The following is an 18,716-nucleotide window of genomic DNA, read 5'->3' on the forward strand; positions in this document are numbered from 1 at the left end:
ACATGAGTGGAATGGATACTTTATGACAGCAACATTTCACAGACAGAGATAAGGGCAGGAAAGAAGCCTCCTGGGGCAGAGGTGTCACAAGTGCAGCTCCTGGTGGTTCTTGATGCTCACATTGGTGACACATGGCAAGCCTGCCTGTTCCCTGCTGGCTCCTGCTGGGAGGGGATAGTGCATAACAGCACCCCTGTCTTCACTACCCTGAGACTTGTACCTCAGGTATGGTTTGTCTGAAAGTGGCCCAATCTTGGACGTACAGAGCTTACTGTGAAAGTATGAGTTCACAGCCCGCGCGACACCCAAGGACAGCCCTACAGACAGAATAACCTGTGTGAATTGGGTGTGTTTTCAGCTGGACTACTGAACCTACTGGTATATGCTGGTCATGGAAGACGCCCAAATGGGGCAAACAGGCAGTGATTCGTAGCCGGGCACACGGCTGATCGCAATCAAGAATTACGACATAGGAAGGTCTTCCAGAAGGTCTTACCCGGCTCATAGAAGTCGTACAGGGTGGCAGAGGCAGGTTGTAATGAACCAACCTTGACAGTCTGGGTGGCTCTAAAGCTGATGTGATCTTTTACAGCTGGAACCTGGAGGGAGAAAGTGTTATAATACTAAGCATTAGGGTTCTAACCTCATGAAGGTAACAGCTCCCAAACCTCCCCCAGAAGAGGGCCAGATCAGCAGCATTCAGAACTGCATTTGTTGTGCCGCTGATGACGGCAATAATGACGGAGCAGCAGCATGTGCACCGCCTTTAGATGGAGTGGCCAGAAACGCACTTAGATAGGCCATTGAGAATGGCATACCAGCAGCATGGAGAAGTACATCTATACATGCCACTCATGATGGGCTGTCCAGCAGTATGGAGAAGTACATCTATACATGCCACTCATGATGGGTTGTCCAGCAGCATGCAGAACCATCTCTAGACGGGCCACCTCGGCAAGTAAACCAACTTCACCAGTGTCGCCGCTATCTAGATGAGAGATAGCTAATGACTTGACTGACACCAAAAACCGATTTACAGGTAATCAGAGAAGCTAAATGTCCTTTGGTCTTCCATGTCGATCTTACCGTTTCGAAATAGAGAAGAAGTCGGCCATGCTCGTACTCATAGTGGCTGATATAGCGGTCGTCCAAATCCTTCAACTAAATGAAGAAAGCAGAAAAGAAGTAACTATGCAACCTAAAGGCGGCTCAAATCAGACATGAAGTGGCATAGATAGAAAGATATACATACAGAGAGCAAAGTAAAGAGTTGTTGAAAATCACTGCTGTATTAAACTGGAGATACAGGTAAACAAGCTGGTGCGTGTAAATTCACACACACGCACACACAATACACAAAGACAAGGAGATGCAAAGAAACACAAAAACAAGCAGAGGCAAATATATACTTACACATTTAGGCAAAATCACACGCACGCAGAAATAAACAGGTACAGCAGAAGTGCCCCTAAATCGTGAGAACTGGATTTGACATTCAAGCTGTAACACTAGAGTCGTGGCAGGCGTATGCTCAGGGTTTGCGAAAAGCAGTGCTTCATTTACCACTTTCACTCTGACATTTTGGTTTCGAGGTCATTTCCTTCAGGTATGAGTATATGCATTAAGTGGCATCTTATTTTGGGCTGTCATTACTACAGTACAACAAACAGGGCAACATGCTTACGGCCCCTTCCAAGATGGCGGTCACCACCACAAATCACAGGACTAAAGAACTTGCACAATGAGAACAGCTCTGCTCCAGTAGTTCATTTGAGTTACTATGCCTTGAATTAAAACAGCGCTAATATTTTACTTTTAAGGTGGTCAGTATGTTAGTTATTTTAACATTTGGTATATATTGGTCCTATTTTCCTTGCCTGTGATAGAGCGCTTTCAGCACTCTATATTGTATGGGTGCACTATACTCATGATTAAGACGCACTCATATGTATTTTATTGTTTGCAGTGTTTTATGAATATTCAGATGTATTTAGTTGAACCATTTATACATTAATCGTAGCGGATACATTTAATTAGGACCACATATGCATTGTAAATACTGAATGTATAAGGGACAGGATGACATTATATTCACATAATGTAATTATGTTTAGTTTAAGTTGCCCGAGTCTAGGCCCTGAAATCACAGATTGTTTTTAGTTTCACATCTCCTTGGTATCTCGAGAATTAAATAATTAAATGCATGTTGTGTTCGAAAAACAGAGTGTTCTCATCCTACTGCAGGTGCAGGAATGCAAACTCGTTATTTTCAGATTGAAGAAGATACTTGGAATGTCTTAGAAGTCTGCTAGGAAGCGAGAAGGGAGGACGCCTTTCATGTCTGGCCTATCTGAGAACCAAGGCCATTCGAACAAAGAAAGTTAATTAAAAGAGCTCCTGGAAAATCACCACACAGACAAAGTTGCAATGGAAAATTTATGATGACGTATTGCCAATCGAACCCCATTTTTTTTGTATGATGCGCAGGGACAGTGAAACCAGACTTCTGCTAGCTTTCGAAGGAGAAGGAGCATCTTGGAGCGAGCTCCAAAGCCTTAAGCTAATCAACCCATTTCTTATGAGGAAGTCAACACGTGCTGACACCTTTGGGAAATGATGGAATGGAATTAGGTAGGATCTCCATTTAGAACAGTGTAGGGAAAGCTTTTGTTTCTTCCTAATGAAAAAAGATCTGGACTCCGCATCTATTCTTCGTTGCATTCTGATTCTGGAGTTCGTCATTATATGCCTTTTGTGTTGCATAACCTATATTCGTAGACTCGGCTCTGTATTGATCGTTTTGTATCTGTATACTTTGATTCTCCGCTGTGTCTACATCCAATTGTTTTTGGCCTTATAATAAATCAACAAAACTGAAGTTTGGAGTCTGTGGTCCATTAAAGTATGTATATATTGAAAGTATAATCTTGAATTGTTTTGCTCCCCTCAACCTGTTTTAGTAGGTAAATAAAAGATCATCGGTGCCAACCTAGTTGGAAATATAAGGGGTGCAAGTTGGCGTAATCACCTGTAAAGTATAGGTCTACTTTACTAGGTCCCTTCCCTTAATAATATTTCTGTTTGCATCGACTTATCTAACAATTTACCAAAATTCAGCTGACAACCAAATACTTCTTAATTATTTGGTGCCTTCAGGTGGATAGTCGAGTAGACTCTTTCAACCTGTCTTTCTCTGGTTGTACATAGTGAGTCAGTAATATGCCCCCTGACACTTTATCCTGCCTTCACACTATTCACTCTTGATAGAGAGCTAAAACGAATGCTATAGAATACGTTAATATGGCAACACTGCCCGGTGCATAAGGGTTGTATGCAAGAATATCGTATGCATAATATCATCTGTCATAAATATCGTTCATAAAAATATTCCTCATTGTGTTGGTTTTCTATTATTAACGCCAATATTTAGGACACAATATTTACGCGAGGAGATATTATGTCACCAATTTATCACACCGTGCCAGAACTTTAATACATCTTGCTCTTCATTTAATTATTCTTTAGCTCGCTACAGAGCTCCCTTGTATTCCGGCTCCCACCAAACTCCACCATGCCAGCAGTGCTTAATTTGGAAAAGATTAAGTGCTGGGGCCCAAAATTTTGCTCAGGAGCCAAACAAACTAAAAAAAAAACACTTACCTCTTTGGTCGGCTGCGTCTCTCCTCTGCTTCCCTGCTGATGTCCCAGAACAGAAGCGCACACACAGGCTCCCCTAAGCCAATCACAACGCTGCAATGCAGCGTTGTGATTGGTCTGAGTGGTTGGGCACTCAGACGGGGACTGGGAGCCTGTGCATGTTCCCCACCAGGCTGTGCGTTACATGCAAAGTGCGCATGACTGTTTGGCCATTCCACAATGGCCGGACAAACAATCATGCACACTTACAGTGTCTCCCCTTGTGACCCCAGGCCCACCCTGCTCATTCCAGCCCCGCCCTAACCAAGCCCCGCAGCTACCAAAAATAAATTGATAATAACCAGGTTATTATCCTTTTTTTTCTTTTCACTGCTTTGAGAGCAGTGGGACGACGCTGCTCCGCCCCTGATTATAGCCAGTGGCACCTGTAACTAGGTAAATGGGACATTTGTCACATTCTGATAGACTATTCCATCCACCAAGCTCTAGATAAGGACATGAGGCTTTTGTGAACACTTATGGATCTTTCAAAGGTAATCCCTCCATAATGTGGCAGATGATCTGCCAGTTTATAGCAGCTGATCCGCCGCCAATTAAGGCGGAGTTAACCCTGTGAAAGTTCTCCATGAGGAAGGATGGTGGTCTAAAGTATAAGTAATATTTCTAACATGTGGGGAAACAACAACCCAAAATGTTAGGGAGAGCCCATCTGGAGGCACTGACACTGTGCCACCACTTTGGTGGTGCATTTGAAAAGCGGACAGTGTGAAATATTTATCCATTGTCTATGACTGAATGTTACAACATTGGAACTCCGAATGAGTGACCCCCTACTACAGAGATACTAGGAGGATAAAGGTATTTAAATTCATCCAAACTATTCATCGAGGGAGCAGGAGGGAGAGGAATCAGAGGCTGAGGGATGAGTTATCTGTTGGAACATTTAATTGCGAAATCTCCAGTTTGCAGCAGGAACGCAGAGGTATTAGATGGAGTCACAATGAATGACATCACAATATGATGCTGTAAGGCAAGCGGCAAGTTCTTGGTTACAGATATGTGATGAATAATGTTCAGAATTGAAATTTCTTTCATTTTGATAACATTCCTGATTGCTGAGTTGCCTATGAATAGAGTAATATTTATAAATCATATGATTTATATCATAGAAGCATATAGTGAACACTAACTTACAAAGTATCTAGATATTTGTGTGAACTGATTCTGGGGCTTCTATTGGAGACCCTTATACCCTGCAAGAGTAGGAGGTTATCGGACAGCTGTATCTGGATCCAGAATTCACCATATAACTGTAAGCATAACCCGCAGAAGCGGGTGGAAAATACCTTTCTGTCACTTTTTTCACCACAGAAACTAGAGCCTCCTTTGTGGCTAAGGAAACTTTCCCTGGAGTGGACCCCAGAAAGGGGGTTTTCTTGACAACTCCAAACCACAGTGGTATCTCCAGAGCTGGCACAGCCACTGTGCTGTTGGAAGCTGTGTAATCATGGCCAAGACCTCTAAATGTGATGCAGTGATGGGTAAAAAAATGCACTCGTAACCCTAACTGAACACTCAATCCATTCTACTCAATCCGTTCAGATCTCTTACACTATGTACAGTAAACTGAGACTGTCTCCTGGACAGAGTCTAGAACAACGTTGTAAGGGATTTGCCCGAAATCATCCATGCCTCAAATTTAAAATCTTAATCTACAGGTTAATAGATGACACACGCCTTTAAGGGATTTTACTTCTGATTGAATGTTGAACAACATAACAGTAGACGTAAGTCTGGAGACAAATGGGTGGGTCCATGGTGAGCACATTTATTTAAGATCATAGTAACAGGAGCAGCAGAAGCAAAGGGCCATTAACAACCCCCAGAGCTGCTTAACTGTCCCACTCATACATATCATATTCCACATTGCACCCACCCACCTGAGCCACATGGTCTGCACTTCATAACACCAATCATACGTTCCACACTCCATCCATTCCAGGCTTCTAATACCACAGTAGCACACACATTTTCATGTTAATCCTAAATACAATGAATGTTTTAAGGCAGGGGTACTCACAAACTTTCTCTTGGGGGCCAAATTTACAGTGTGGTTTGTGACGGAGGGCCGCACCTTGGGGGCGGGGTCATTGAGGGCGGGGGCGGGGCTAGAGCAACAAAAAAAAACTGTGACCATGAGGTGGAACACAGGTCCCTGCAGCGGACGCCTTCGTCCACTGAGCCACGGGACCCGGCATACACATATCTCTCTCTCTCTCTCTCCCTCTCTCTCTCTCTCTCTCCCTCTCTCTCTCTCTCCCTCTCTCTATCTCCCTCCCTCCTCCATCTCCCTCTGTCCTCCGTCTCCCCCCCTCTCCCTCCGTCTGCATCCCTCTCCCTCCATCTCCCTCCCTCCTCTATCTCCCTCCCTCCTCCATCTCCCTCCCCTATCTCCCTCCCTCGCTCCTTCTATCCGTCTCTCTCCCTCTCCGTCTCTCTCCTTCTCCCCCTCTCCGTCTCCCCCTCTTCGTCTCCCCCTCCCCCTCTCCGTCTGTCTCTTTGCCTCTCTGTCTGTCTCTGCCTCTATCTGTCTGTCCCTGTCTCTGCCTATCTGTCTCTGTCTGTCCCTGTCTCTGTTAGTCTCTATCTCTATCTGTCTGTCTGTTTCTGTCTCTCCCTACTGCCCTCTGTCACCCTCTGTCCCCTTACCCGACTCTCACACCCTGCTGTTCTCTTGTCACTCTTTTTCACCTCTCTCCCCCCCCCCCCCGGCCCCCCACCCTCTGCTTGTGTGGCAGCTGAGGCAGCTTCCCTTCCAGGGCACACAACCAGCCCCACCCGAGTACTTCACAGGTCTTTAAGAGACCATTTGCATGATAACGAGACTTTGTTGTATTTCACCTCTTAGCGCCCCAGCAGCTCCACTTGGACTATCGCTTGAATCCCCGGGCCCCCACAGAGCAGAGTCTGTGTTTGCTGACACTGTTAAAAAAAACAAAAAACACCGGTACGATGTCTGCAAGGTCCGCGGGCCGCCAAGAAAGGCTTGCCGGGCCGCTGGCGGCCCGAGGGCCGTACTATGAGTACCCCTGTTCTTAGGCATAAATGTGAGTTTTGTAAGCATTGTGGTAACTTAGTGAATGTGATGTTTTATTCAACCTTCTTTGAAAGCAAAGACTACCAATAATGGCATTTCTTGTCCACACATGCTGTTGAAACACAGTACAAGTCATTGACAACCGCAAAATGTCCATAACTGATGTAATTCCAAATAGATGTAGTGTAGGCTGAACCAAAATGTTCATAATACGTATAAAAATCAGTACTTGATGACCGGATGGGGCTTGACCCATTGCCCCTCTTGCTTTGTATTATTATGATATAGTGTAGTCAAAAAATCTTCTGGAATGCTGAAGCAGTCTCTGCCAGGTTCATTGACAATAAGCATGCACAGACATATATGTACTAAAATATAACTATACCTTGTTGAGGTCGTCTAGGCTGGGATCAAAGCCACTCAACATGGTGATGTCAACAATGGCCATCCCAGAAAGGTTTGATCGTGCTTCACGCCTAAAAAGAAAGTTATCACACAAATTTAGGGTACTGATGCATCAGATTTTTTAAAACAATATGACAGACAAACTTACAGTGCTTTTCTGTACTTGTCACACAAGCCTCTTGTCCATCAGAGGTGAGTGGGAGACCAGAAGTGATGTATCAAATAGGAAGGCAATATTTACACAAAAGTGACAGAGAGCAATCCACAGTCTCACATTCTAACTTATATATGCATCCATTCTGTATTTAGGCCAGTCTAGTCAATTACAGGGTAACCAATCACATTGATGGAAATGCCCTGTGGCCCTTCAGTAGAGTGGTGGGACACTAACCACACTGCGCCAATGATTCAGTTTAATGAAGAATCCTAAAGGGGGTAGAAAAACCAGCTGAGTCTGAAGCTGTGCTGTGTAGTGTGCTAGTTGGGCATCCTGTCTACCCCTAGGTATATGTACCTAAAAGAAAGAAATTCTTCATCGCACACTGACTATACCTTTACCCAGTCAAAATTCAGCTCTTTAGTAGTCAACCCCTTCACAATATATTTGATTCCATCAAGCTGTCGATGATTTTCTTTTACGTTCTAAAATTACCTTCTTTCGGCAATTTATATAATTTTGCATACTTTGAATTTATGGTCCTTATCACACAAACTTTAAATTGATTTATATACATTTTGATTGAAAACTATTATTAATTGCAAATGTTTTGATATCGAGCAAATTTCAAGGGAGTCAATAGGGACCATTAAAAAAAATGTGTGCTTTTATGTGTATATCCAGTGTGGAAATTTCGCAGTTAATTATTTCTCTGGATTAAATGACATAAACACAGATAACCAGATAACTAGATTCAACAGACGGGCACGAAGGCTGGTGGGACGTCTGATCCGTAGACGAGGATCCACATCAAGGATTACTTTTTATTAATTTCAGACTTGAAATAGCAGATCTGATCACAGCAAGCCACACATAATATATCACTTTCCATAAATGGCAATATAAAGTTGTTAAGGATGTGGCACTCACCTTAAAGGAAACTTTACCTAATCTAAGCACCACCATAAATAAAGCAGAAGACCTCTGCAGTTGACCAAAAGCTGCAGCCTACATTCACTCCCCTTTAAAGAGTTGCTGTGTACTAATTGAACTAGTTACTTACCTTCCGTAACGCCTTATCTGGTAGAGACTCTATCTAGCTGAATGTTCCTTAGCTTAGAATTATCCCTGGATCCGGACGTTTTTCGTGACCAGTACCTCTGATGGATGGTAGGTGGTGTTGTTCTGCTTTACGTAGCATGCTAGAAGTGACATCCCCTGTGCATACATAGGTGCCACCCCAGCATGCTGACATCAGTTTCTTTTGCGACTTTCCACACCAGAAACGCAGAGCCATGAAGAACACTGACCACTTGTGTGTAATACTAGGGCACTGAAAGGGGAAAATCCCTTTCCCTAGAAATCAGTTTGTAGAATGGGGAGGATGGGTGGGTTGGTAAGGAATCTGCTGTTAGATAGCGTCTAGTCTTTACCAGCTAAGGCTTTAACAAAGGTAAGCAACTTGTTCATCTGATAGACTTCTAGCTGCAGATTCCTTACCTTGAAATAGATATCCAAGAAATACCTCCCTGGAGGTGGGCCAGTGAACAATTTCACGCTAAAATGTTCTACAAGACCAAATGGGCAAAGGGCCCGTCCCAATGGACCTGACTGTCCAGGCATTAGTGCTTCGTGAATGTGTGCAGAGAGGCTCACGTTGTTGCATTGCAGATGACTAGGACCAGGACTCCATGTGCTAATGCCGTAGTCACAGCTTTTGTTCTGGTGGAAAAAGCATGCAAACCTGCTGGGGGTTGATGCTTGGCCAATGTGTAGCAGGTCTTAATGCAGAGCATGATCCATTGGGAGATGGGCCGTTTCTGCACAACCCTCCCTTTGTTGGCTCCGACATACCACACAAAGAGTTCAAAAAAGGTGGAGCGTGGCCAAGATGGCGAGCGGGTAAGACGCAGCCCGCTCATCTCCAGATCACCGCCTGCCGGCCTGGGCGCTTTCCGGCGCAGTTTTTGAGCGATGGACCCCTGGAGCTACGGCGAAGGGCAGCGGGCACACAGGGACAAGTTTTGGGACCGTCCCTCGCTGCCAATCAGTCAGAAACTGCGTCCTCGGGCGCCAAGCTCTGGACTCCAAAATGGCACACGGCTCTCACAGAGGGCCTAGGGGGACGGCAGACAAATGCGGGAGTACCCCCATGTGATGTAAAAAGACTCTGGTGACCTGCTGACACCCGGATCTGACAGGGACGGTACGGCGGGCACACCTTGGACGCCTGGTGAGTGCAGGGACGAAGATGCTGCTGGGCCCCGTGCGGAGGGGTCGGTGATCCTGGTGGCAGGCTGCCTGGTGCTGCAAGAGGCTTGCCGATAAGGCCGCGACAGCGAAGATCTGCGACCGCAAGGCTAGCGGTAGCGGCCCGGTGCTTCCCTGCGACTCTCCCTGCCAGCCAAGGCGGGATCTCCGACCGAGCGCTCATCCGGACCGCCGCCCGGGAGGACGAGGAGGAATTGGCCCAGACAGAGGTACCCGAGGCCATGCAGGGTGAAGTGGGGGGGCCCCGGCAAGGCTTTTGAATAACCTACGATTTAAGGAGGTCTGAGAGTAGAAGTGGCCCCAACTGAGGCGTTGTGGGGTCTGGCCTTCCACCTGAAGTCCTGGGGAGCAAGAGAGGGGCGGTGATACATCCCTGGTACGTGACACTCTGCTGCGCCTGAGGGCCACGCTATCGCGCTGGACTGAACTGGGCTGCTCGGCGCGTGCATCGGATTGGGAGGGCACACCCTGAGTGGTGCGGCGACTTCGCGGGTGGGGCTACTGCCCCTGCAGAACCCTGGGGGGGGGGGGGTGTAAACAGCGGACTCACCCTTCTGCCCGGGTGCGCGGCCATTGTGGTCTCTCGGCTGAAGACAACTGGGTTACGCAATGCTGTGCACTCTCTCAGCTTCGGGGGGTGCCCTCGTGGACTTTGTGCCCTGGCCCAGCCCTACTACGCATCTGACCTGCAATGCCCCAGAAGCAGGGGGGACGTGAGAGGCCACCGATCCTTTGTGCCGCATGAGGGGTGCACGTCACCTGGGCCTCACTCGTCCGCTCATGGGCCGACCCACCCGCATCAGCGACCGCCTTACCCCATGCCAGAAACCCAGACATGTCCACTACGCGTGGAAAGAAATAGAAAGACAAAGAGAAGGGGAAGGAGGATTGGTCCGTCAAGGACTTGTTTGCCAAGATGTTGGGCGCAGCTGGAGGGAGGGGCCGTGTCTCCCCAGCCCCTCCCGGAGGGCAGGAGATGGAGCAAAGGGACGAACCAGTCACAAGAGCCTTCCTCTCCCAGTTGTTCTCAGTTTTTAGAGATGATCTCCATATTCTTAAAAAAGAATTTGCAGATGAAATGAAAGAAGTGCGCGGTGGGCGAAAGGGTGTCATCTATGGAGGATCATGAAAGTCTCGTGATGAGGAAGTCGAGCAACTGCAGCAGGAAGTGATCCGCTTACAAGTAGAACAAATTGACCTCCAGGCCCATGCGGAGGATTCAGAAAACCGCTCCCGCAGGAACAACATTCGGGTGAGAGGTGTTCCCTCCAATGAAGAGAATAACGATATCAATGGGTACCTCCAGGAGCTATTTCGTCACGTGCTAAAAGAAACTCAAGACTTTCCTATCAAAATAGACAGGGCTCACAGAGTTGGCTTGCAGGGGAAGGCCCCAGCACTTCCCCCTGATATCTTGGCCTTTCTACCGGACTTTCAACTTAAAGAACTTATCCTGCGCAAAGCCCGCAATGCCCAGCCCTTGATTTTTAGAGGCCACACTGTCGCTTTATATCAGGATTTGGAGGCCTCTACCCTTCAGAGACGCAGGGACTTTCATCTGGTCACAACCCACCTCTGCAACCAAGGTGTCTCCTACTCGTGGGGGCAGCCATTCCGCATCATTTTCAAGTGGGACGGCAAGTTATGGCAAATACGCTCCCTGCAAGAGGCATGCCAGCTCCTGGACATTGAGCAAGACCCACTGGACAAAACCTTGAGTCAAGACAAGAAATTCCGGCGGGGGCGATGGCAGAGAGTTAGGTGCACGCGCCGGTCCGGGACCCCCTCGAAGCCGAATCCAGAGACGATAGCACAAGAACGTCGAGCAGTGCTGGCCTCTTTGACGGCGGACTCTGGACCTGGGGCCGATGCTTAACAAGCACTGAGGTCAGATAAGTGTGCTAGAGCATAGCTGGGGGGCGGCAGGCGGGTGGGCTGGGACAGGAGGGACACCGTCGGCCACAGATGCACCCCACTGACTGTTTTACCTAGGGGACGGGGTCTCGTACTGCGGCTTCTGGACACTGTGTGTTTTCTTTTGTTAGGCTTGTTGAGGTTAGGGTGGGGGGGGAGAGACCTCCGATATCCATGATCACCAGTTGCAAGACCTGTTGAGGAAGGATTACTTACCTGTAATCCTAGTTCTCTTCCAGGGGTATCCTCATCAAAGTCATAAGCATTAGAATATTCCCGCCAAGGCGCGGGATCCCGGAAACAGTATATTATATGTGCCCCACATATATATATCCATACATATATACCTATATGTATACACAAGCAACTGCAGCCAATAAACACTAGAGCTGAACCATGCTGTAAGGAATTTCCACTATACATAAAAAAATAGCATTATAAACACGAGAAACAACATTATAACTTGTTTAGAAACTGTTTTAATGCTCAGAAAACAGCAGAAATTCTTAGAAATCACTGAAAGCATAGGAAGCTCCCAGGCTGCATTGCAAATACCCAGTCTAAAAAGACTGAAAAGCTAACTAATAGCTGCATAGCAAAAACTGACACCGTGCCTTTAAGGCACACCTGACCCCCAACATCCCATCATGCCTCAGGGGTGGCAGTTAGGTCAGTTGTTCTTTGCGGAGACTGAAAAGTCATGGCACAAAGAAATAATTACCTCTGAAAAAGATAGCACACCTTTGCCCAGGGAGGCGGGAGGGTTGCTTATGACTTTGATGAGGATACCCCTGGAAGAGAACTAGGATTACAGGTAAGTAACTAATCCTTCTCTTCCAGGGGATCCTCATCAATAGTCATAAGCATTAGAATAGAATAGCGAGCCTCACCTCATCCCCCTGCGGGCAAAGGAAAGAAACAGAGAATGAACCTTATGCTTAGATAGACCAAGCTACCCAAAAAGGTTCCTCAAGGAGGCTTGGCCTACTTGGGCATCCGTCCTGGAATCGGATTCTAGGCAGTAGTGCCTGGTAAAGGTATGAACCGATTTCCAGGTGGCCGCCTTGCAAATCTCTGCCATTGGAACATCATGCAAGAAAGCTACTGTGGCCGCTTTCCCCCTATTAGAATGAGCCTTAGGGGCCAAAGGTAAGGGCCTTTTCGCCAGCTGGTAGGCTAGGGTAATGCAGGAAACAATCCATCTGGAAATGGATCTCTTAGCTGCTGGGAAGCCTGTTCTCATGGCGCCATAGTTGACAAATAGTTGATCCGTCTTCCTAATGCCTTTGGTACTTTCTAGGTAGAATTTACGTACCCTCTTGAGGTCTAAGGAATGAAGCGACCGCTCAGCCGGGGTCGCTGGGTTCGGGAAGAAGGATGGAAGAGAAATGGACTGATTAATATGAAAATCAGACACTACCTTAGGGAGAAAAGATGGATGTGCCCTCAAGACCACTTTGTGCTGGTGAAAAACTGTGTACGGCTCTTTAGTACACAGCGCCTGGATTTCGCTTACTCTGCGTGCCGATGTAATGGCTACCAGAAAAGCGGCCTTCCAAGACAGATGCTGCAAGGAAGCTCTGTGGATTGGCTCAAAAGGTGGGCCCATCAATTTGGACAATACTAAGTTCAACTCCCACGGAGGAGAAGGGTTTCGAACAGGGGGGTAAACTTTCTTCAACCCCTGTAAGAAGTCCTTGACCACCTGCATCTGGCAAAAAGAAGGTTGATTGGGAGACCTCCTGTACGCTGTAATGGCAGACAAGTGGACCCTGATTGATGCATACTTCAAGCCTGATCTCGCTAAGTGCAGAAGGTAAGGGAGAATGACATCCTCCTGCCCCTTCGTAGGATCAAGGTGATTCTCTCTACACCAAATGAAAAACCTCTTCCACTTAAACGCATAAGACGCTCTTGTGGAGGGTCGCTTCGCTTCTTTCAGAATATGCATGCAATCAGGCGGCAGACCTAAATGTCCGTATTGCAGGACCTCAGGAGCCATGCTGTTAAGTTCAGTGAGGGAAGGTTGGGATGCAGAATCCTCCCGCCCATCTTGGACAGCAGGTCCGGCCTGCAAGGCAGTCGCCTGTGAGGTCGCACCGACAGATGGAGAAGGTCCGGGTACCACCACTGGCGCGGCCAGTCCGGAGCTATGAGGATCATCTTCATGTCGGATCTGAGCAGTTTGGATACCACCTTCGGAATCAGAGGCAGGGGCGGAAAGGCGTAGGCAAATGTCCCTGACCAGTCCATCAAAAGAGCATTCCCCCTGGTCCCTGGACGGTGGAATCTGGACGCGAAGGCGTGGCATTTTGAATTTTCGTCGTCTGCAAACAGATCTATTTCTGGACGACCCCAACAATGGAACAGGTCCGCCACCACTTCGTCGTGTAGCACCCAGTCTGGCTGATCTTCGAAGTGCCTGCTAAGTGCGTCTGCTTTGAGATTCAACTTCCCCGGAAGGTGCACTGCCACTACCGAGAGGTTCCGGGCGAGCAGCCTGTGCCAGATCGCCTGTGCCTCCAGGGAAAGAGGACGTGACCGAGTCCCGCCCTGCTTGTTGAGTTAGAACATGGTCGTGGTGTTGTCGGTCTGCACCAGGACTGAATCGGCCTTGATTGCAGGGAGAAACGCCTTTAGAGCAAGGTGGACTGCCCGGAGTTCCAGCATATTTATGTGGTAGCCCTGCTCTTTTGTAGACCACCGACCCTGTATATGGAGGCACCCCATGTGGGCCCCCCAACCTTGCAGCGACGCATCTGTCACCACCGATTGCACCGGAAGTGGCTGGTGAAAAGGGACTCCCACCATCAGATTGTCCTGACGAGTCCACCATGCAAGGGAAGATTTCGCCACCTGGGAGAGAGAGATTTGATCTTCCCAACGGCCTGTGGACTGATCCCATTGGTGCTTTAGAGCTTGCTGCAAAGGTCGCATTCGCAGTCTGGCGTTGGGAATGAGAAAAATGCAGGACGCCATGGATCCCAGCATAGATGCTACCTGCCGGGCTGAAGGCCTCTGCATCTGCTGCATAAGCCTGCATTTCCGCTTCATTGAAGACCGTCTCTCCCCTGAAGAATACGCTCTTCCCACGCTTGTGTCCAGAACGGAGCCAAGGTAGTGGATGGTCTGAGTGGGCTGCTGCACGGACTTTGCCATGTTGACGTGAAGGCCGAGAGCGTGCAACTGTCTCAGACAGGTCTGGAAGTCTTTCCTCACCTGTTGCTGGGATGGAGCCTTACCAGTCGTCCAAGTAAGGGTAGACGAATAGACCCTGCTTGTGTAGGCAAGCCGCCACCACTGCCATACATTTGGTGAAGACTCGCGGAGCCGACTTGAGCCCGAATGGAAGGACTTTGTACTGATAATGCTTGCTTCCGACCACAAACCGCAGGTACCTGCGGTGATGTCTCGCAATTGATATGTGGAAGTACGCATCTTGGAGGTCCACCGAACACAACCAATCCCCTACTTGCAGATGTGGACAGATTTGATGAAGCGCCAACATACGAAACTTCTCCTTGACGATGACTTTGTTTAGGAGAAGAAGGTCCAGAATCGGCCGAAACTTGTGCTCTTGATCTTTTTTGGGCACAAGAAAGTACCGGGAGTACACTCCTTTTCCGATTTGCGAAGGAGGAACTTTTTCTATGGCCTGTTTTAGCAGAAGGGCCCTCACCTCCTTTTGGAGCAGCTTTAAGTGGTGAGGACGGGACTTTTTTGGCGGTATGTCTTTTGGACGCGCTCGAAAACGTAGCGCATATCCATTTCGCAGTATATTCAGCACCCAGCGATCTTTTGTGATGCTGTCCCACTCTGCCAGATGTTGTGACCACTGGAGTGGGCAACGGTCGTACAGGAAGCCACAGCTCATGACTTTCCTCCTCTTGTTGCTGTTGCTGGTGTCCACCTCTGCCCCTGGTGGACTTTCCGCCTCAAAACTGCGATTTGCCTTGGGTTTTACTCTGAGACCACTGAGGGGTTTGAACCCTCTGTTGAGGCCCCTTGCGTAGGGTGGGTCTAAAACGGCGCTTGAATTCTTTTTTCTTCTCCAACCCCACAGCTTTGAGGGTGTCCAGTTCAGTTTTCATGCGCCCCATCTCCTCATCCGTGTGAGTGCCGAAGAGGGAGGTGCCAGAGAACGGGAGGTTTAAAATCCGTTGCTGCGCATCCGGCTTGAGCCCTGTCAGCCGCAACCAGGACGACCTCCTGGCGCATACGCCGTGTGTGTAAGAATGGGCTGAGAGCAGCGCACCATCCGCCGCCGTGCTAATCGACTGATTAGCCACCAGTGACCCTTCAGTGACTATTTCTTCGAAGTCCTTTTGGTCCTCCTTTGGGAGCTTGGACTTCAACCGCTCCATAGAGTCCCAGAGAGCCCTATCGTATCTGCCCAACAGCGCCGCCGCGCTGGAGCTTGAGGGAAGCCGCTGCGGACGAGCAGGCCCTGCGCCCCCAGGAGCCCTGGGTTCTGCTCTCCTTATCCGGAGGAACGGAGGAGGACGCCGATACAGCATGACCCTTTCTTGCAGCCGCCACTATTACTGAGTCTGCAGGAGGGTCCATTTTTACAAAGACAGGATCAGAGGTAGCCGGCTTATATTTTTTGAGGATACGAGCCGGAACCGCTTTGACGGTCGCTGGGGTGAGGAAGGTGTCCATGACGGGTTCCATGATCCCTGGGACCAAAGGCAGCAGTGGACGAGAGGCAGACTTCTGGTGAAGTGTTTCGAAAATCACCGACGTGGTGACTTGGGGGACTGACATCTCAATCCCCAACTTCTGTGCCCCCCTCTGCAGCACCTCATGGTAGGTGTTGATGTCGTCTATGGGCGAGACCCTGGACACTGGGCTGCCCGATAGCGTGGGTGAATAGTCCCTTATTGAGGACCTGGTGGACGAGGAAGATGACGTTGATGGTGACCTCCGATCCCGGTGATGATCACGAGCCCGTGATCCGGCCGAACGCCCCTCCCGCCTGGGGGAGCGTGATCTGCGTCGCTGGCTCTCAGGCGACTTCTCACGTGCTGGCCTGGGAGGACTTGCTCTGTCCACTGCCTCCACCAACCGTTGCAGCGGAGAGTCATGCACTTGACTGACATAGTCCCGCAGTCTCCTTGTAGCCCCTGAGTCCTGCCAATGATGTGCTGGCAGCAGCCATCTGGGCGACAGTCGTACCGCAGAAATGGTCCCTTGAGTCTGAGGGGAAGACCTGCGGAGTTGGCTGGCAGACTCTCGTGGAATTGCCGGTCGTGGAGATGCCCCTGAGCGTGAGGAGGAATGGCGCGAAGCCGACTCCGTGACCAGGACCACTGACCTGTCCGAGGCCTGCCTCGACGTCGAGCGTGGTCTTGACGTCGATCCGTGACTTCGCCTTCTTTTTCGCCGGGACTCTCCTCTTCTCGACGTCGAACAACGCCTCGATGTGGACCGGCGGCCATGTTCAGCCGGCGAAGAATGCCTCCTCGATGTCGAACGGCGGTGTGAAGCCGCCGACGGAGGCCCTCTCTCCCTCGACGCCGAACGCCATCTTGACGCCGGCGGAGATGCTGCCACTCTCGACGTCGACGTGGAAGGTACCCTCGACGCCGAACGTCGTCTGGATGACGACGGCGGAGGACTCTTCCCTCTCGACGTCGATCGCTGATGGAGTCGCGACGACGGAGGGGATCGTGCCCTCGACGACGGAGGGGTGACACTCCTCGATGCCGATCGTCGCCTGGTTGACGATGGCGGAGGGTCCCTGCTCCTCGACGCCGATCGTCGTCGAGATGACGACGGCGAAGGTTCCCTGCTCCTCGACGCCGATCGCCGCCGGGTTGACGACGGCGGAGGTTCTCTGCTCCTCGACGCCGATCGTCGCCGGGTTGACGACGACGGAGGGGTGGTGTCTCTCGACGCCGATCGTCGCCGGGTTGACGACGGCGGAGAGGCTCTGGTTCTCGACGCCGATCGCAGCCAAGTTGACGATGGCGGTCTAGACTTCGACGACGACGACATACCTGCTCTAGACGGCGAGCCCGCTGTCGAAGGTCTCTTCATGGAAACATGACCTACCGGAAGATCTTTTCTCAGCGCCGGTCCCGACGCTGAGGTGGAAGGACGAGAGGACTTGCTTCTAGATGTATCTCTAGGCCTCTTGGAGCCCTTCCTCACCGGAGATCGTCCTCTGGATGGTTGTGCCAGGCCATAATTGCGAATTCGCTCTCTGTCCTTCAAAGTTCTCTTGGACAGGCTCTAGCAGTGAGGACATGTCTTGGAATCATGATCCTCCGGCAGACACAGGATACAGACCCTATGAGAGTCAGTCCTGGCCTTCTTCTTGCCACAAGCAGGGCAAGGATCGAAAAGAGATGGCATTTTAAGGTAGAAAAAATGCCCAAAACCGTCTAAAAAAGACAGCCTCCTACTTCTTTAGATGTAAAACGTCGAAGTAAGGGAAAAAAACAGTTGAAAAACAGACAATATTTTCTGACAAACTCAGAAAAAAGTGGAGCTCTGTTGCCAGGATCCTTCCAGAAGGAGCCGGAAAGAACAAGTAACCTAACTGCCACCCCTGAGGCATGATGAGATGTTGGGGGTCAGGTGTGCCTTAAAGGCACGGTGTCAGTTTTTTGCTATGCAGCTATTAGTTAGCTTTTCAGTCTTTTTAGACTGGGTATTTGCAATGCAGCCTGGGAGCTTCCTATGCTTTCAGTGATTTCTAAGAATTTCTGCTGTTTTCTGAGCATTAAAACAGTTTCTAAACAAGTTATAATGTTGTTTCTCGTGTTTATAATGCTATTTTTTTATGTATAGTGGAAATTCCTTACAGCATGGTTCAGCTCTAGGGTTTATTGGCTGCAGTTGCTTGTGTATACATATAGGTATATATGTATGGATATATATATGTGGGGCACATATAATATACTGTTTCTGGGATCCCGCGCCAGGGCGGGAATATTCTAATGCTTATGACTATTGATGAGGATCCCCTGGAAGAGAACTCTGATGCTACCACGACAATGGTATCATACTACCCTTGGCACTACACGTATATATACTGCAGCACTCATAGACTGGGAATATGCTTACACCTGAGGCTCTGCCTAGAATGCGCAATTTTCCTACCCCCTTGATATGGTGCCTGTGAAAATTCTTACAATTAATGTAAAGGGGCTTAACAATCCGGTGTGGAGGCATGCGGTATTGTCGTATTAGGAAAATGCGGAGGCA

General features: G+C 49.0%; 1 protein-coding gene across 1 annotated transcript in view; it reads right to left on the bottom strand.

Moving 5' to 3' along the window:
- The window catches only part of LOC146830518 (complement C4-B-like), a 554,995-nt gene that overhangs the window by 34,204 nt on the left and 502,075 nt on the right, over positions 1 to 18,716 (bottom strand). The window contains exons 34-36 of the mRNA XM_085604724.1: positions 7,140 to 7,230; positions 1,087 to 1,161; positions 497 to 599 (exon numbers count right to left, since the gene is read on the bottom strand). Coding sequence (XP_085460850.1) covers positions 497 to 599; positions 1,087 to 1,161; positions 7,140 to 7,230 — 269 coding nt within the window. The remainder of the gene's footprint in view (positions 1 to 496; positions 600 to 1,086; positions 1,162 to 7,139; positions 7,231 to 18,716) is intronic.

This window comes from Triturus cristatus, chromosome 5_1 (assembly GCF_964204655.1).
Source record: "Triturus cristatus chromosome 5_1, aTriCri1.1, whole genome shotgun sequence".
NCBI lineage: Eukaryota > Metazoa > Chordata > Amphibia > Caudata > Salamandridae > Triturus > Triturus cristatus.